Source organism: Psammomys obesus, unplaced genomic scaffold (genome assembly GCF_907164565.1).
Source record: "Psammomys obesus unplaced genomic scaffold, mPsaObe1.curated_primary_1811, whole genome shotgun sequence".
Classification (NCBI taxonomy): Eukaryota; Metazoa; Chordata; class Mammalia; order Rodentia; family Muridae; genus Psammomys; species Psammomys obesus.
The window spans coordinates 4,734,906-4,755,339 of record NW_026585609.1 but is presented as its reverse complement, the minus strand read 5'-3'; the positions used below and the strand labels follow the sequence as shown (position 1 = coordinate 4,755,339).

Genomic DNA, 20,434 nt, shown 5'->3' with positions numbered 1-20,434 from the left:
TACTACCCTGAGCCTCTCTACCACAAATGTGGCTGCTGCCTGACCACGTGGTTCCAGTGTGGGAAGAGCTAGAGGGGACACTAACTTGGATTTTTGCTGTTTCTAGAGATAGGGTCTCACTATGTTGCCATGGCTAGCTTGGAATTTGCAAATAGACCAGGCTAGCCTCCCAGTGTCTCCCAAATACTGGGATTTAAAAAAGGCATGCACTGCTACATAGACTTTTGTTAGATCTTTTTCTTGCTGTGTCACCCAGGTGAACTGTAAACTCTTTAGAATCATGAATTATGAATGGTTTTATGCCCCTCCCACACTCATATCTTGGTTGACACAGCAAATGACTATTTGAATGTTGTCAGGTAACTTGCCAAGTGAGGAGCTTCCCTTATAGGAAATTAATACAAATCCTCTTTTACTTCTGATATGTTCTTGCTTGGGAAGGGAATTCCCTGAAAAGTATAGCAGATCAGGCAACACTTTGGTGAGAAAGCTTTCATACTTTCACATCTAACCTTTAGCTCACTGGCCATGTGAGATCTGGCTTAGAAAAACAAACAAACAAACAAACAAACAAACGAGGAAGTAAAATCATCTTTTCTTGCCTTGGGATTCTGTCAAAGGGGTTACATAACAATAGTTTTAGTCACCAGACCATGGTTGAAAACCTTTGCATTCTAAATCCAGTAATACATTGGATTTGTTATGGGTTTAAAAAAAAAAAAAAAACCTCAAATACCACTCAGTACGGATTCAGAGTCTGTATTAAGCTGGCCACTGCCTGGAGGGAATGAACACTTCTCAGTTCTCACAGAGCATCCCAAATGCATATTACAGGGAGTTTTTGAAGATAAGAAACAGAAAAACTACACTCTGTTTGCTGCAAGTTGTAGCAAGAGGCACAAAAGTGGGTTAACAAGAGCCAGGAACACGAAGTTAGCTGGGCATTTTGACCCTGAGTTTCTAGAACAGAGTTGGGTGCTTTCTCAAGCAAGAGTACATCAGAACTAAAGGTTGAACTATGGTAATTTCCTGTGAGGGGAAAATCAATAATTATTTGCTGCCATGACCAGGTACTCTCCATTTTAAGAACTTGCCAGTCAACCAAGATCTGGGGAGCGGGGTCTTAGGGGAGCACAAAACCATTCATGATCCTAAAGATCATGGGCATGGGGGCAGAAACCAAAGATGGCTTCAGCTGAGACAAGATGGAGAAACTTTTGCCCTGCCGCAGATTGGAGTGAATTAAGAAGTGGTTTACTCATGGTGGATCATGGTCTCTGCTGGTTTATAAAGGCCGGATATTGGGTTATCATCTATTCTCATTACATCAGTGTTTGCTTTATGTCACTTTTCTCTCAGAGAGTTGGGTTTTAGTCAACACAAATAACAATATGGCTAAGTTGTTTGCAAATACATAACTTGTAGGCAGGCACTGAGGGCAAGTGTGGGAAGAGAGATTAGCCTGAAGGACTCTGAAGGAGGTAGCAGCCTAGGGAAGGCTCTGTTGTCATCTTACCATTGCTCTTCCTGTTTTGACTAACTAAGATTTGCTGGAATTGTTCACTGCGCCTCAATACATCCTTGAAGCTGAGCACCTCAGAAAAATAGGACACGCTGGCCTCCAGAGCATTGAGGTACCTGGAGAAGGAAGAGGAGAAGCTTAGAGACGGCTCTGTTTCCTCATGGCCGCCCCACCTTTAAAAATCATTATTTATTTCTGTGCTGGAATCTTTACCTAACACCCAGTTCTTCTGAAAAATAGACAGTTCCTGCTAGGATGCCATTGCTTGTATTGTGGCTACCTAGTCAAGGCAGAGTATGAGGGGGCAGTTTTAAGAACTCTGAGTGTGTGTGTGTGTGTGTGTGTGTGTGTGTGTGTGTGTGTGTGCAAATTGTAGGCATTTGAGGGGTTCCGTCTACTCCCTACTGCTACAACAAGTAGATTTTAGCCTGAACTGTAAAATAGAAACCTCTGAAACTATGGTATAAAACTTCAGAGCTGGTAAAATGATGTCTGCTCCTATGTAAACCGGACATTTGTACATTCCAGTTTCACAGCAAGGTTTCCAGGGTGAGCTCCTGGGGTTGACTGGCCTGGGTTTCAGATGTGCACGCCTGGTGACACCCTATCTTAACCCTTCCAGGCCTCTCTGGAGAGAGTTGGTGGAATGAACTGAGTCACCACAACCAAACGCTACCTCCACCTCTTTCACTGGGAAGGCAGGAATCATTTTTTTTTTTAATGATGTTTCATGTATTTATGTTGTAGTGTGTGTGAATGTGTCAACAGACACATGGATGTGTTGCGTGGAACGTGCGTGGCAGTCAGATGACAGCCTCCAGGATCTGGTCCTATTTTTCCACCATGTGAGTCCCAGGGATCGAATCAGGTCATCGGGCAGCTAGTGCCTCTACACACCGAGCTTTCTTACAGGCCCAGACTCAGGGATTGAACAGGACCCATTGTTCCTGCTTTCTCCTAGCCCCCTTTTCCTCTAAGACAATGTGGAAGGCATCATTTCTGCTGCTTCTTGGTTTAGGCAGAACACATATTCCCCAGTATTACATCTTCCACAGGAGTGTGGGAACATTGACTTCTAGTTTTCAATTTTATCATCTGTAAACAAGATCATATGTATTTGTCTTTAGAGAATTTACCATGAGGAATCCTTACTAACCAAAATTCACTTTCAGACTTTAAGCAAGCGCTACAAATGCAAGCCCTGCATTCATGAGCATTCTCATGAGGCTTTATTCTTTTTGCTCCTTCAATGGATGGGCTGGTGTCCATTCCAGCACTGTCCCAGAGGAAAGGTGGCCGTTCTTCATGGCAATACATTGATTAGCAGCCTTTCTTACCAGAAACAATCATCAGGCTCCGAACCATTCTTGTAAACATACGAAGAGTTCCAGGAAAATGTTTTGAATGGTGCATCATTGACTCTCCAGAAATCAACCAAGAAGTACATCAGCTTCCTGGCTGGAACCATCACCCTGCTTAGGGTTTCCTTATAGTCACAGGACAATCCAAAACTTCCTGCTGAAATCATGGGATAGCTCAATTTTATGTCAAGGCTGTGCCAAAGATGAGAGAGGAACCAATGTTAGGGTTAGCTCCTTTTTAACAAGAGCGCATAAATGGCAAAAGTGAAATAGGGTCAGTAAAACAAGTGTGTGGATAACCCTCCCATAGAGGAAACTTTAAAAATAACAAGGATTGGCCGTAGTCTCTGTTTAGAGCAAAATAGCTACATGATTTGCTCACTTTGACTTATTTGTAAATGATTTCTCATGCTCTCTGGGCTGGGAATGTGCGCTTTGAAGGAGGAGTGGATACACTCCATGTTAAACAGCCATGGCTGCTGTTAAGTTCTTGTATTTGTGGGCTTGACACAAGCTACAGTCATTTGGGAAGAGGGAGCAGCATTCGAGGAACTGTCTCCATCAGACTGGACTATAGGCAAGTCCATGGGGCATTTTCGTGGTTGATTACTTATATGGGAAGTCCTGGCCCAAGGTGGGCTGGTAAAGAGAGCAGGCTGAGCAAGTCACAGAGAGCAAGCCAGTAAGCAGCACCCCTCCATGATGTCTACATTGGCTCTTGCCTCCAGGTTCCTGCCTTGAGTTCCTGCCCTGACTTTTCTCCAACGTATACTGTGAGCTTTGAGATGAAATAAATCCTTCCCTTCCCAATTTGCTTTTGGCCATGGAGTTTCTCATGGCAACAGAAGGAAAACCAGAAGAGCCATCATAATTGTGATTGAACCAGAAGTATACCTATGCCTTTTAGTTCTAGCTGTGCCTGCTTTTTAGCACTCACTCTGAAAGGGCCGGCAGCTGGGAAACAAGACCTTTCTGCCCTTGCTCAGCTGAGGCCTTCTTATTTAGGTTTTTTTTTTTTTTTTTTAAACCAACCTACTGCCCTTCTCAGGCAGTAACTAACCAGGACAGGCCTCAGCCTGGCTTCCTGGCTGACTCTGTCTTTATCACAGAAACTCTCCCTGACATGTAGGTCCAGGTAGTTATGTGGATGAGTAGCTGTTGGAGCTGCTTTGCTCCACACCACTGCAAGTTCCTTCAGGTGGGGGTATCTTATCTGGCTGGTTCACCTCCATCTACACAGCTCACGCGGATGCTCAAAATGTGTGGAGTGAAATAAGAAAAGCAGTGCCCATCACACCTTCCCACTGGTGTCCCATGTTCATCTCAAGCTCATGTTCTAGCCATTTTTTTTCCCTTTTTCTTGTCCCTCAAAACCTTATCATGATTATGTTCCCATTGCTTTCAGCGTTTTGAATCCCAAAGTCTTTTCTGATTACACCCCAGCATTTCCTCTGGTGCTATCAAATATCATCGATTCTATGGTTTTATTTGGCTGTCCCTGCTTTTGACTAAGTCAAGCCCTTCTAGTTTCCTGCGGTTTTTTTCTACTGTCAATCTCTATAGAGGTGGCCGTTTTTATTAATTGGAAAGAGTTAATAAAATAAATATAAAATAAAATGATTTGACAAACTGCAGTGTTGTCAAGGCAAGAAATGACTTTTCATAGCCCTCTTATGCTGAAAATCTTAGGAATGTTTATTGCCAGTCTCATTAAATACAACTTAATGATCCTCTCACATAAGCTACCAAATACGGTCAATGTAATTTTTCTAGTCTTTATCATCCTCTTGTACATTTTTGAGATCATAGTTATAAACACTTGTGAATTTCCTCACCATCCTATTCCTTTGTTTTACATTCACTTCTTCCTTTACCTTGCTGGAAAGCTATCACCTCACTTAGATCCACTGAAATCTTGCCTTCATTGGCTAGTTTTACGTTAACTTGACATAAGCTAGTCATCTGACAAGAGGGAGCTTCAACTGAGAAAATGCCCCTATAAGATCTGGCTGCAAGAGGGCCTGCAGAGCATTTTCTTAATTAGTAATTGATGGGGGAGGGCCCAGTCCCATCATGCATGGAGCCAAACCTGGGCTGATGTTCCTGGTTTCCGTAAGAAAGCAGGCTGGGCAAGCCATGAAGAGCAAGCCAGTAAGCAGCACCTCTCGATGGCTTCCTGCCTTCAGGTTCCTGCCCATTTTAAATATCTACCTTGCTTCCCTCAACAGATTGTGACTCAAGATATGTAAGTCAAATAAACCCTTTTTCCTCGAGTTGCATGTGGTCATGTTTCACCACACCAGCAGTGACCCTGACTAAGACACTGCACATCTCAAACACAAAGCTCAGACTCTTTTCATGAAGTATTTCCCCACTTGAAACTCAGCCTCAAGCAGAGATGGCTGTTGCCTTTCCACACATTCTGCAGCCTCTCATTTGCTCCTCTTTGATGGACCCTCTTTCTCCCTTTGCCTTGTATTGGTCAGTGTCTTCTTTGGAGGGGCATATTTATTATTTTTTTTTTTCTGTTTGACAAAACTAAAATGTTTGTGATGAGAAAACTCTCATCGTAGTGAATCCATTTCCCGGATCCCCCTTTCCTTTTGAGCACTATCAGTATATGATCCACGAGACAAGGAAGAACAAGGTTCCACATGTGTCTATTTTTGGGTATGGAAGACAGGCTTGAAAATGCTTCTGTGGCATACCCAGTGTGGTGGGCTGAGCAGCTGGGGCTGCTGTGTTCCTGGCATGAGGCAACACACTGACTTTCAATAGAAATCTGAGAGGGTCACATCAGCCCTGTGAGACCTATGCTAGTGTGGATTTCTCTGGATCAGCAAATGGCATTATTATTATTATTATTCAGAAGACTGAGCAAGAGAGAGAAAGACACGTGAGAAGAATTCTAACTGGGAACATATGATCTGCCAGAACCCAGTAAAATAAATTGAGGAGATGAGGCCAAGATTTCCAAATTCAGAGAAAGATTTTCTATTCTAGAATAAATAGAAGGTTTTTCTCTAAGGCACTAAGGATGTTGCACAGAGAACTTCGACATGTTATTTCTCTTCATCTCCTATAACCATGGGAAATAAGCACCTGGTTGTTTTCCCACATTTCCAAACTAATGACACAACAGAATTCTACTAAGCCTTTCTCTCCTGTGTCCTACCCTCTACCCTTACTTTTGGGAAAATTCCTTTATTAAACTCAAGTGTTCCAGGCACCAACTTTCTCTCTCTCTCTCTTCCTGTCGGTACTCTCACTCACATCTTGCTCCCTCTCACAGTCAATTGTGAGTGACTGTCCCTGAGCAGCTATAGAGGTCATTACACACTGATCCAAGGAGGAGGCCTCTGGGGAAGGGAAATGGCGATGGTAGAGAGATGGCACAAGACAAGGGGTCAACATGCCTCTTTATGTAGCCTCGACCACACTGCTGTTTGCCTAATCATTTAACAGTTGACCAAAGTACTTACTACATCTGGAAGGTGGCATATGTGCAGGAGGGCCCCATGAGGGCACAGCCCATATTTTCATTTCTCTGTAGAAGAAAAAGGAAAATACTGAAGCCTAAGACAAACCCAATGAACCAAGAAACAGAAAAGAGGTGGGATTCCTACGAATCTGTATGCAGAGCAAGGAAGAGCTTCTCAAACGATGGGAATGGGAGGAGGAAGTGGCAAACTCTGGCCCTAAGTAGGTTTTAAGGAGCTCAAGGGAATTACAAGCTTTCTGAAACCAGGTGGGCATGCAGGACACCAATTACATCTTGTGGGACTGTGATGCTAAAAGTTTCCCATTGACCTGATGTGTCGTAGCATGGATGTCAGGATGTGTATACTCATCCATTACATGGCTTCCATAGTGAGTCTCAACCTTGGGGGGCTGGGCAGAATTTAACATAGGGATATTGAAGTGCAAGGGAGAAGAAATGATGTGGGTATCTTTAGGAGCCCTCACATTTGGAGTCTTCCCATTTACAAAGAGAAAACTTTTGACATCTTCCTTTCCTACCTGTATTACATTTATCTTTCTCTCTTGTTTTAGTGCTATAGCTAAGACTTTTAACATTTTAGCAACAAAAGTAGAGAACGTGGAGACCTTTGCCTATTGTTTCTAATTTTTGTAGAAATGCTTTGAGTTTTCTTCATTTTCCCTGATGTCAACTGTAGGTTGAGATACGGTCTTGCCACTCCTGATATCTTCAGGACCTTTCTCATGAAGAGATGTTGGATTTGGTCAAACACATTAATTGATATGGTAATGTGATTTCTGTCCTTGAGTCCATTTATGTGGTGTATTATTTATTGAGTATTATTTATTTATTTATTTATTTATTATTAAATTATTTATGTACCTTCAGAATAGCAGGTCTCAACTTTTTGGGGTTGCATATCAGATATCCCACATATCAGATATTTACATTATCATTCCTAACAACAGCAAAATTATGGTTATGAGGTAGCAATAAAATAGTTTTATAGCTGGGGGTCGCCACAACATGAGGAACTGTGTTAAAAGGTTACAGCGTTGGGAAGGTTGAGAATGACTTATCTGTGAAGAATCTAGCTTGATTATTGTGAATGATCCTTTTGATGGGCCTCTGTGTGTGTGCATGTCCCTGTGTGCCCGGCTGTTTGCGGGAGCTCTAGCGGACCAAATCAGGTCTCCTCATGCTTCAGATAAGCACTTTACCACCTGAGCCATCTTCTTGGTTCTCTGGTGTCTTCCTGAATTTAGTTTATAAGGTTTGTTGGTTTTTTTTTTTTCTTTTTTTTTTTTTGCGTGTAGAATCTTTGTGTTTATGTTTGTTGGGATTGGGAAGATTGGGCTGTGATTTTCTTTTGTTGTTTCTTTATCTGGTTTTGGTATCAGAACTGGCTTCATACAAGTTTGGAAGTGTTTATTCCCTTTCTGCTTTATGGAATAATTTGAAAAAAGTTGATATTAGTTCTTTAATGGTCTGGCAGAATCCTGCATTGAATCCATCTGGGCCTGAACTCTTTTCAGTTAAAAGATTTTTTTCTAAATTATTGCTACAGTTCCATTGCTTGTTATAGATATGTTTAAATAGTTTATCTCATCTTTGTCTTACTTTGTAGGTCATATACATCTAGAAATTTACCTAGATTTCTTAGATGTTTCCAAATGATGAAACTGGTTTTTAAGGGTATGTCCCTACAGTTTTCTGAATGTCATTGGCATTAATTGTGGTATCTCCATTTTCACCTCTAATTTTATTGATTTGCTTCAGCTCTCTTTCAGCTAGTCTAAGATTTTGTTGATCTTGTTTGTCTTTTCAAATGGCTTTCAATTCTTGTATTTTATACATTTCTGCTTAATTAATATGAGTCCTAATCTTAATTACTACTTTGTAACACTTGTTCCTGTTTTTCAAAGGCTCTGAGATACATCCTGAGGCTATTTTTTGTGATTTCTCTGATTTTTTAATATAAGCAGTCATAGTTATGAATTTCCTTCTTATGAATATGCTCATTGTATCCCACAGATTTTGACATGTTGTGTTTTAATTTTCATTTGATTCTAGGAATTAAAAATCCTCCTTAATGTCTTCAATAACCTATTCATTATTTAATAGTATACTGTTCAATCTCCATAACTTTATTTTCTGTAGTTTCTTTTGCTGCAGACTTATAGCTTTATTCCATTTGTGTTCAAATAGCATATAAGAAGCTATGCCAAGTGTTTTCTATTTGTTGAGGCTTGATTTGTGTCCTAACATATTATCTCTTCTATAGACCGTTCCATGGGATGCTGAGAGGTTCATTTGGCAGTGTTAATGCGGTGGAATGCTCTTCATAGTCTCTTAGGTTCATTTAATCCATTAAATCATTAAACTCTAGTACTTCCCTGTTTTTTGTTTGTTTGCTTGTTTCGTTGTTTTTGTTTTTTGATCAGGATGATCTGTCTCTTGATAAGAGTAGGATATTGATGAGTAGGATATTATTATACTACGATAACAAAACTTTAGAAACATATCCAAAATAATAAGTTTCTAAAAAGACAAAATTTAAAAAGTTTAAGTTAACTTAAAAATAAAAATCCCCCTTATCCCACAGGGAACACACAGTGTTCCAGGAGAAGCTGCTTCCCTTGGAAAATCTGTGCTATAAAGCCAGGGTACCCTGCTTCAGGTCATACGGCAATAGTACCACAGGTGGTGCAGGCTTTGATACAGATGATGCTGTCTGTAAACACGTGTTTCACACTGTGACCATCCCAGCCTTAGAATATGTGACTGACACACACACACACACACAAACACATACATACACATACATACACACACACACACACACACACACACACACACATGGCACTTACTAAAATTTCCCTGAGGAGGTCAAGGCCTTCGCAGGTGCTGCTCCGGCAGTCACCTGAGTTATGAAACAGACCATCCGAGTAGATGAACGTTGCATTCACAGTCACATTTAGGCCTGTTACCCAGAAATGAGGAAAGATCAGAAACCAGTGTTATGCTTCCACAATTTACCCGATTGTGAGACAACCCTTGCTAATGGTTTGTGCTCAGGGGGAGGGGTCTGGGGGGACTCAGGAGAGGGAGGTATCCGTGATGGCTAATCTCGGTTGTCAACTTGACTACATTTGGAAGTAACCCAAACCAAGCAGCTGGGCACACTTCTGACGGATTTCTCTTGGTTGGATGTCTTGAGTGGGAGACACACTCTACATCCTGATCATTTGAAGTCAGAAGACCCACGGTGAATCTGGGTCACTCCTTCTGGTGGCTGCCCGTATAAAGGGCAAAGAAGAAGCAGTGTGTGCCTTTCTATCTTCTTGTCCTCACTCTCACTGGCAAGCCTATCTATCCTCAGCTATTCCTTCTCTGGTAGACTGGAAACTAGCTGCTCTTGAGGACCTCCCTGGGACTCCAGCACCACAATGGGACTGCTGTGACATCCAGTCTCATGGACAGAACAATACCGGACTTGTGGCCTTCCTGTCAGGAGAGAGTCTTTGTTGGGTTACTCAGACCACAGCTTGTGAGCCACTCCAATAAATAATTTACTAACACAGAGATATATGTTAGTTCATTCTATCAGTTCTGTTCCTTAGAGAACCCTGACTAACACAGTATTCAAATTCAACTCCAAGAATATTCTGAATTTATCTTTTCTTTCTTTCTCTTCTTTCTCCCACCTTTCCAGGTCCACCCAACATGACACATTTTAGTAGTATCCTTAAAAGAGGAAAGTCTACCAAAAACAGAAGAAATTCTTTGGAGTTCAAACGTATGTGTTCCTAAAAGTTGAGGCTTCATCCTTCTGAGAATAGAAGCAACCTCTTCTTCTGTACTTGCTGCAGAGATGTGTCTATCAGATCTAATATATATATATATATATATATATATATATATATAACATATATATACATATATGTATATATATACATATATATATAAATATATATATATAACATCCTTCCTTCCTTTCTGGTTACTGTTTAATTCAAGAACATTTACACTGGTGCTTTCTCCAGTAGGAGACCCAGCTGAGAGATGGAGTTCTCAGATAGAACAAGCTATCCAAGAGGCCAATGTGATTAAGCCAATCAGAGAGAATCAGTAAAGAGGTAGGGGCTGTGGTAAGCTAAAAGAGTGGTTAAAACTTGAGTATAGCTATAAACTAGCCATATACTGAACAATTATTTTTTTTAACACGGATATATTTATTTGTGCATTGAGGAGCAGGAAACCCATGGGGACATGCATTTGGAGGTCACAGAGCAATTAGTGAAAGTCATTTTTCTCCTTCTTTCAAATATGTCCCAAGAATCGAACTCGGATCCTCAGGCTTGGTGGCAGGTGCCTTAACTGGCCTGAGCCATCTTGCCAGTACCCAATACACACTGCAGAACCTTTGTCCTACTTAATTTGCATAATATTAGGAAGAATAGAGCTGGGGAGATGGCTCAGCAGTGAACATCACTTATTGCTCTTGCGGAGGACCTGGGTTCAGTCCTCAGCATCCACGTGGAAGCTTAACAACCATTTGCATCTCCTGTTCGAGGGGATCCATACCTTTTTCTGACCTCAATAGGCGCCAGGCGTACATATGGTACACATACATCACATGTAGGCAAACAGTTATAAATACAAAAAAGTAAAAATCTAAAAATATTAGGGGGATAGAGTGTCTTTGGAGTCAGGGTTCAGGATAAACAAAGCTGGAATGGGTCTGGGGACTCGGCAGCGGGCACGTTAGGAAGGGCCGTAGCAAGCGAAGCCGGCTGCAGTCTTGGAAGTCAACAGGAAGATTTAGGAGGTGGTGGTAACTGCAAGCCATCTCCTCCCTCAGGTGTGTCCCCTGTCTCCCCCATCCCATCCTCCATCCCTGTCAGCAGGAGAGTTCGGCTCCTTCCCACCACTGCAGAAATGCTGAGCCATTTACAACTCTCTGAGGCTCCAGGCAGACCACGAGTGACACAGATAAATCCAAGTGTAAACCCCACAGGGAGCCGGGAAAGGAGAATCATCACGTGTCAGACCTGATGATGGATGGACACGTGACTTCTCCACTGTGGTCCCACTTCCGTACCCTCTTACGGACAGAACGGCCACTCTGTGCCTGACCTTGACCTGTGAGATTTTGCAAGCATCATTTCATTTAATCCTCTTCTGAATCCTACAAGGGAATATTTATTTTGAAATGAAGCAACAATGTTCCCGTAAGGCGGTTTCACATTCATCTCTCGTGAAGAGTGGAGCGGGAATGTGGGCAACGTGAGTCTAGGTCAACTCTGATGTCCTAAAGAGCAGCACTTGTTGAGATGTAAACCTCTGACGAATGCCAAGTCGCTTCGGAGGGGGAGGGACAATCCTGTGCGATCACAGCTGTTTTCATACTTGTACCGGGCGGGCCTTCACTTCTCCCACTCTCTCTCTGATGGAACTTTTTAGAAGCCAGAGAATGCATATTTTTGTTGCAGTTTGACTACAGAAGCAAGCAGTGGATCATGTCCTTCTTCTATTAAGCTGAACATTAAAGACAGTTACAGAAGTTTACCTCAGTTTCATTCTTTCATCCTCCCTCTTTTTTGTTTTTTGGCCAAAAAACTTTTTTTAAAAAATTTCCTTTAGTAACAAAATGAATGTTAATTAGTAAATTGTTTGTTACTTTTTAGTGAACTTACAGGCAAGTGTTCAATTCTCAATCTAATAAACATCAATATATTTAACTACATAAAACTACTGAGGGCCCTGACTATTTTTAAGACCATGAAGAAGCATTAAGATCAACTTTTTGATCCACTGATATGGAACGTATTGCACTATGACACCTATGCATATTTTACTGCTTCATTATTTTAATTTGGCAAAGGAATATTATGCTTCATCTCTCCCGGTTCTAAGTGATTAAAAGAAAAGACAGAACATTTTTTCCAAACAGTAATATGACTTCAAGTTGAAACTTTAAAAATAAACAGGCCTCTTGTCCTGGCAGTTTTATGTCATTGTGACGCAATCCAGAGTCAATGGGGAAGAGGAACTGAGAAACTGCCTCTGTAGGATTTGCCTGTAGGTGACTCTGTAATACACTTTCTAAACTAGTGACTGATGGGGAAAGTTCTAGCACGTGGGGAATGGTGCCATCCCTGGGCTGGTGTTCCTTCTGTAAGAAAGGAGGCTGAGCATGCCATGGGGAGCAAGCCAGTGAGCAGCGCTCCTCCATGGCCTCTGCATCAGCCTCCACCTCCGGGTTCCTAGCCTGATGTCGACATCCCCTGATGATGAACTATAAGTTATAAGGAGAAACGAATCCTTTCCTCCTGAGTTGCTTTTGTCATGATGTTTTATCACAGCATTGAAACCTAAGACATGGCATGTCATGTTCTCCTAGCTGCACCCCAACCCTACCAGGTGCTCTCAGTCTACAGAAGGTGGGTACAAAGCCGGACCCTCCCTTTTCTGCCCCGGGCTTTGGGAATGGAGTCAGGCCAACACAAAGTGGCAGCTACATGTTGAGGACTTTAACACATGGGACTCTACACAGGAACACATTTCCTCAAGGAGCTGAGGCCTGAGGACTGAGGGAATCTTTTCTCAAGTGATTCATACCATTTTCTCACATTGTTTTCTACTTATTCTTCAATACTCATACAGCTTTACGAAGTCTGAAAAGAAACTGATCACTTACTTTATGATGTTACCGACAACCTTTATATTATCAATACTTTCTGATGTCCTCCTCATACAATGTTTACATATTTTTTTTTTCCTAAATAACATGCTCGACATATTTAGAATACAAGGAGTCTTTCTTTTCTCTAGCCTGGTCCTCTTGTGTTTAGTATGTATGGACATAACACAAAATGGGTAATCAAGTGCCAACCTCTAGGCATCTCTGTGTGTTCTTCGGACTCCACAGAACTCTCTATTGATGAACCCATTCTTCCACCTCAGCACTGTAACTGTTACAAATGGGAGGAGTGAATGAGAATTAACACGTCACTCAACTAGGACACAGTGGAGCAGAACTCAGATTCAGGCTGCACGAACTCAGCTACCACGACATCATCCAATACTTTTTTGCTATTTACTGTATGTGTCAGGCAAGATGTTCTTCTAATAGCAGCAATGGTAACATCAACACTGTTCCTGACAGAGATGAAAACAAGCCCTGGTTACTGAGGACTCATATGCTTCCCTGCCTGAAGCGCTTCCTACCGTGGGTTTTCTCACTGAAGCCGCACTCTACCCACATGCCACGACTGTCATTTATCCTGGTTTTATGGATGAGAAAACTGAGCTCCAGAAAAGTTAAGTTACTTGCTTCAGGTTGTACAGATGGGAAAATAATTGGTCAGGAATATGAGTGAAATTCCACTGGAATCCAGATACTTGCTGCTGATGGCATTCCTTTGCTTTGTCTTAATGAAAAGTGTGGCTAATGGTGGGTCATTTACAGTGGCAATATGATACACTTGAGAGGCTCAGACAGAAAAACATCTACATCTTATTTAAATGGGCCTGATGTAAGGTGATTGACATCTGCTGTGAAGCCAGTGTCCACCATGGCAGCCCCACACGGTTGGGGTGATTAGCGAGATGGTGTAACGAAGGACTCTCTAGAACTTTTCCAGTGCATGACAGACACTCAGGGAGCAAACAGAGTCTGTTGGAGATTGTCTGATGCTTGTAATTTATGCTAATTACTGGCCCTCAAGAGCTGGTTACTGCTGGGATATACCTATCCTTGTTTGTGTAAACCTGCCTAAGACATTATTCCTGATTGGTTGATTGAAGTCTGAAAACCTGGGCAGGGAAGAATGGGGTAGATGTGGCTAAGACTCCCAGGCTCTGAGCTCAAGAGAATCATGGGAGACAGAAAGACTGGAAGAGAGGAAGAAAGACACCATGGTGGGTTAGCATGGAGAAGGAGCCTTATGGGCCAGGAGGAAGGACTCCAAGGATGGCATGGATAGAGAAAACACCAAGACGAAAAACATAAGCAAGAATTTATAAGATTATGGATGGAAGGCAGCCCAGGTAGGAATGGTTAAGGCAGATGACACTGGAAGGGGGCTGGGAGGTAAATGAGGTTATTGAAAGTAATTACAAAAAATTAAAAAGGGCAAGTGTAGGTAGAATATCTGCCCAGCCCAAGGTAAAGAAGGCAGTTATAAAAATCGAACAGGTGTTTATCTGTTACTAATTTTGATAGCAGGTTAAGTAATATCACTGTGATAATCATAGGGCAAATGAAAAACGTTGTTTATTCCAACACCGTTCTTGTTTACTATACCATGTCTCTGAGAGGTGGACATGCTTATCACCCAGGGTACCAGAGCGAATCTTAATCCAGGGTTTTATATTCCAAACCTCTTCGCCTCAATAAATATGTGCGTGTTATTTCATGACCTCAGTAAATATGTGTGTGCTCTTACACAGCCTCCCACTTCTACTGTTAAGCCTAGATCAGACTGCTTCATGTGCATCTGAATCTAGCTTGGACACAACTGGAAAGATTACATACATACACAGAAGCAAGTTCACATATATGTGTGTGTCATATATATATATAATCGTATAGATAACACATATATATGTGACTGTTGCTCTCATTACCACAAGATTTTAAACAGAATATTAAGACATGTCATCTTTAAGACCACAAGTAACCATTAAGGTGTATCAATAACTCATTGACTCTTTAATCCTATTTGTGGCAATGTAGTCTCAGGTAATGGAGAAAAGCTGTCTACGGGAAAAAGGTCGGTAGCATCGTAAAAATAACTGCAAGAAATTAAAAACAATAAGGTTTTTTGACAAGAAAATGTTTAGATAACCTAGGTGGTGTCTGTTCTAAGGAACACTTGTGGACAGTCACATGGTGACTGTGGTGGCCATGGAGGCCTAAAAGAGCCACTTGTGGGATAATGTGACGTGACGCAGAGGATGCGAAATTGTTCCTGTGCCGTACTCATCACCCATTCTCCAAAACAAGGCACCAAGGAAGAGCATACAGGTGGTGCAAAATTACTGCGGGCACTTGTTTTACTTGACGTGTTTTATGTTGAATTATAAAATTGGTTTTGTGAATAAAAGAAAAGGTCAAGAAAGGCAACAATTAATTCGATTGTGTATGTATAACCCTGCCTATCTCCGATAGTGAGAGCCATGGGAGATAGGAAGAAGCCACATGGCCAGAGAAAAGTCTTTCTCTGAATTAAAGGTCCAGAGGAAGGTTCACTACCTCTATGAGATTCTTCTTTGTTGACCAGAAACCCTGTGAGCCCTCGGGTCCAGCCCAAATCTTGCCCCTGAACAGCTATGGAAAGGAAGCATGGTGGCTCCAGCGGGGCAAGAAACCCAGTTTTCAGTGGGGTATGTCACTGCTATGCCGGCTTCACCTTTTCTTCCCGCAGGGTGGGGCGGACCAGAGCTCACTGCAACCCCTCTCCCCAGGAAGGGAAGACGATGGGGTTTTGAGATGAACTGAGAGGAGCTGGGCGGTCAGGCACAGTCTGCAGAGGTCTCTGCCTAGAAGCCCAGCGAAGGAGAAGCCCTCCACCATCGTCTTACCGGCCTCGCGCAGGCGCGTCCGCACAATGTCCAGGCCTTCGTTCACAGCGGCCTGCAGGTTTTCAAAGGGTTCGTCGAAGGCTGCGTTGTCCATCATCAGGACGCTGATCTGGTAGTTGCCATCGTGGCAGTTCTTCCTCTTTTGGAAGTCCCGGCTCGCCAGCACGGGCTGGAGGAGCAGTACCAACCTCACAGCCAAGCCCAGCAGTGATGTCATGACCTGGCTCACCGCAGCACCATGGCCCCTAGGATTGCTTGCGTGTGGGGACACGGGGAGCCCCTCCGGACCGCCGCTAGCAGGGTCCCTCCGTCCTTTCTTCCCCACGTACCGTTCTGGTCCTGCCACACTGGTCACACGGGCCGTGAAACGCAGCCTGCCTGCCAGTAATTACCAGGTACCTTATGGAAGGCGGTAAAGCAAAGTTCACTCCTGTGTGTTTGCACACAGAAAGGTCAGAGCCATAAACGGCAGGATTACCGGGGCCCCATCCAATAGAAATACAGCAGTTCGTGACACATCACTGGGAAGAGGGAAGAGAGGAAGGGAGCAGTATATTTTACATAACAGGATTCACGAAATGGAAAATAAAGGTCGAAGGGCTTGTGGAAAGCCCAGGACTGACGGCCCATTAGTACTTCAGCTCTAGCTACACATTAGAATGGAAACGTCTGCTAGGAAGAGCTATGCCTCCACGATCCAACAGCCTCCATTTATCACGGCTTCACCACACGTTACGTAGGAGCATGGCTCTGGGGACATAATGGCCAACGAGGGGATGCATGAACGTCCTCGTGGATCACACATTCATTCTAATGGGGTGGACAAACTTCAGACTGGTGAACAGCTGAGGTCAACAGTGAAGAGAGTTACAGAGCACTGTGGGGACACGTGGAAAATCGGCACAGTAATATACTCGATGGTAGAAAGTCAAGGAAGCTTCCTTGAGACCTTAAGTGTCCCTAAGCCGAGCTCTGAAGGATAAACGGGCATTAGCTGAATGGGAAGGAGAACAACTCCTGTCAGGCAAGGGGGTGAGCTGTGCAAAGACACAGAGGTGGAAAGGGGGGAAGGTGAGTTTGAGGAACAGAGGGACATGGCATGATTGGCACACGGTGAGCTAGGAGGCAGGGGGTAATGGAAGGCATCCAAAGAATGGGCAGAGGAATGACATGGGCTGTATAACACATTGGGAGTTTGGACTGTACTTTAAAGTCTGGCAGGGAACTTTACTTGGTGATTTTTTTTTTAATTTTTAAATGTGTAATAATGAGGATTTAACTTAGTCTCTTACATAAACCAAAGGCCTTAAAAAATATGTTTGTGTGTGTGTGTGGCTGTGACCATACCATGATACACACATAAAGGTCAAAGGGCAGCCTTGAGTGTTGGTACTAGTGTTCCACTTTGAGATAGAGTCTGTTGTTGTTTGTAGCTGTTTATGGTAGACCAGCTGGCCTAGAAGTTTCCAAGGTTTCTCTTGTCTCCTCCTGTGGCACTGAGGGAATTGCATATGCACACTGCTATATCAGACAGCCTGTGGGTTCCTGGGGATCCAAACTTGAGTTCTCACACTTGTGTGGCAAGCTCTTTTCTTCCTGAGCCAACTCCTCAGCTGATCATGTGACTTCTGAAAAGACCACTCAAGCTGTCACAGAAGAAATGTCGTGGAGAGACATAAACATAGAATCAGAGAATTCATGTAGGGTCTTTTTCTATGGTACACACAAGTTAAAGGGGGCTTGGGAAAGTTGAATGCAGTGGAGATGAGCTCAATGCATCTAAAACTGAAATGGATGGGATTTTCTGGGTGCAGTGGTGCACACCTGTAATCCCAGAACTTGGGGAGGCAGAGGCAGGTGGATCTCTGTGAGTTCAAGGCCAGCCTGGTCTTACAGAGTGGGTCCAGGACAGCTGAGGCTACACAGAAGAACTGTGTGTTGAAAACCAATATAATAATAATAATAAGAAGAAGAAGAAGAAGAAGAAGAAAAGAAAGAAAGAAAGAAAGAAAGAAAGAAAGAAAAGAAAAGAAAGGAAAGGAAAAAAGAAAAGAAAAGAAATTGATGGGACTTGATACTTACTGAGTTTGAGATCTCAGGGAGAGGGTACCTGAAAGGTGTTTGTTTGCTCACCACTAGGATCCTGAAAGGGCAGCAGGTTTAAAAGAGATCATGACTTATGTCTTGGGACAGGTTGATTTTATACCTGTCTGTGCAGAAGTGAGAAGAGAACCTATGTTTAGGTGGAGGTTCGGGAATAAGAACAGAGGCATTGCCAGGTGGGTCAGACTGTCATTGTTTCCAACACTGACTTCAAACTGGGAAAAATAAGCGTGTTAGCCACCATTGAGCATCTTTCATAGACATAACTTAAACTCCATTTTCAATCTTCCTAAGCCAAGAAGTGTGAACCACTGGTAAACCCAGCCAATCTAAACAGAAGTAAGCTCCCCACTCTAAAGAAATCTGTGCAGTCTAAAAGCAACCCTCAGAAGGTCACCTGCATGGCCTTTTTGGGGATGTCTCTTTCCTAGCTGGTAGCATCCCCCTTTAAGGGACAATCAAGAAGATGGTCTTTTTTAGAACATAGCTTGGAACAGACCCTGTGGATGATTCTAGATAGCAGTTCCGCCTCCTGGCACAGGATTGGGATTGCTTGGTTATCACTGGTTCCCCTGTCTTAGCCTAGCTGGTTCTGGAGTTTAGTTCAGGTGAAAGAAGGACACTTTGGACTGCTCTTTAGATCAAACACCAGTGGATAGGATTACTAAAAATAAACGGCAGTATCCTTGGGACTCCTTTTTTTTTTTTTTTTAAGATTTGTTTGTTTGTTATGTGTGAGTACTCTCCTGAGTTTATTTGCAACTTGTGCATGCAGATACACATGGAGGCCAGAGAGAGCGAAGATTCCCTGGTGCCAGCGTTCTAGGCAGTTGTATGCTCGGAACCAAACCTGGGATTGCTGCAAGAGCAGTAAGCGCTTTTAACTGCCGAGCCAGCTCCCTGTGGCCATGTACTCATGGTTCTTATCTGTTCATAGTAGCCAAGAACAGGAAAAAAATAGGCTGTTCCAGGAAGCCTACTCAGCTGTTGAAATAACTCTCTCTTTTGCCAAAACTGGAGGGGACAGTCAGAGTGCTAAGGGAAGCGAACGTCAGGTACAGGGGGCATTCTTATTAGTGTGGAAGTTGCATTGTCTAAATGTGGGTTGGAAGGAGCTGGCATAAAGGAAGAAGGAAAAGCATAGACGAGGAGAGGTAGGTAAATAAGAGACTACGATTCAGGAAACTGAAGCGATGAGCTTCTCAAGCCAAGTTTTAGGTGGTACTATAATGGTATACAGTTATCCCAGCATTAGGAAGGCAGCGGGAGAAGGTTTATTAGCAAGACCAGCTTGAGATACATTTGTTAAGATCCTGCCTAAAAAACAAACCTACAGCAACAGCAACAACACTTGAATGAAGAAGGAATCGGATGCATTCCTTCTTCATGGGGGGGGGGGTGAGGAAGAGGAACGGAAAAAGAGATTTTGAAGGACAGATGAGCGAATGAAGTAGAATCGCAGAGAAACATGGATTCACTGCAGCAGAGGCCTGGTGAAGCAGGTGGAGAGTTTTCTGCATTTCTGCTCAGGGTGGCTGACTGAGCAGGTGGGCAGCAACACATTTGAGTACGAGGACCTTTGTGCCCCTGTGCACCCTGTCCCTGGGGTTCCATTTCTTTTTCCTGGTCGGAATGGCCAAGAGGTGTGGGGAGTAGTCTGTGAAGAAACAAAGCGTAGTGCTTGTTGGTTATGGCACAGGTATTTCTGAGGACATGGGTAACTGGATGAAGGATGGGAGACATGGTGTTCATGTCACAAGAATGATGAGTGGTGAGCATGCCTTGGGGAACTGTGAGAAAGGCTTAATGGAAAAAAAGGCAGAGGGCCTTTTACCTCGGGTGCGTTTTGTTTCCTGGATTGTTCCTGGACATGATTTTGTGACTTCCGTGTTAAACTTTAATTCACATTCAGTTTTTAAGATGTGTTTATTCTTGTCAGATGTTGGAACATAGCTATAGAGCCCAACCTGGTGAAAGGATGTGCCGAGGGCTGCCCTCAGGGTACCCTGAACCTGGCTATGGCTTTCTGCCTTGCTTCCTGCTTTCCCAGATATAAACTATAGTAGGTACCAGGCCATTGTGTTTATGTTGGTCAGTGGTGAGAAAGTTCTGGGAAAAGGCTGCTCTGTTAATGTTTAGCTAGTGTGTGCTTACTGGTGTCTATCTACATGTTTTTCTGATCACGTTTTTCTGAACTCAAACAACCTTCCTTGGATCATTGTCGTCTTTGTTATATTCCCTGTATAAAAGTACCCGGAGGGTGAAGTAAACTCGTCTACTGCATTAGATTACAGTTGGCCCCATTCTTCAAGGTCCTCCAATCCCAGATCTTGCAGACAGCTCTGCACGGGTTGAGGGAAGTGCACAGGATATCAG

The 20,434-nt window shown here is 43.1% G+C and overlaps 1 protein-coding gene across 1 annotated transcript in view; it reads right to left on the bottom strand.

The window, feature by feature from the left end:
- Nucleotides 1-16,372, bottom strand: part of Gucy2c (guanylate cyclase 2C) — a 71,113-nt gene extending 54,741 nt beyond the window's left edge. The window contains exons 1-5 of the mRNA XM_055610603.1: nucleotides 15,956-16,372; nucleotides 9,235-9,347; nucleotides 6,366-6,430; nucleotides 2,860-3,075; nucleotides 1,517-1,638 (exon numbers count right to left, since the gene is read on the bottom strand). Of these exons, the coding sequence (XP_055466578.1) occupies nucleotides 1,517-1,638; nucleotides 2,860-3,075; nucleotides 6,366-6,430; nucleotides 9,235-9,347; nucleotides 15,956-16,172 (733 nt within the window). The 5' untranslated portion in view covers nucleotides 16,173-16,372. The remainder of the gene's footprint in view (nucleotides 1-1,516; nucleotides 1,639-2,859; nucleotides 3,076-6,365; nucleotides 6,431-9,234; nucleotides 9,348-15,955) is intronic.
- Nucleotides 16,373-20,434: the final 4,062 nt, after the last annotated feature.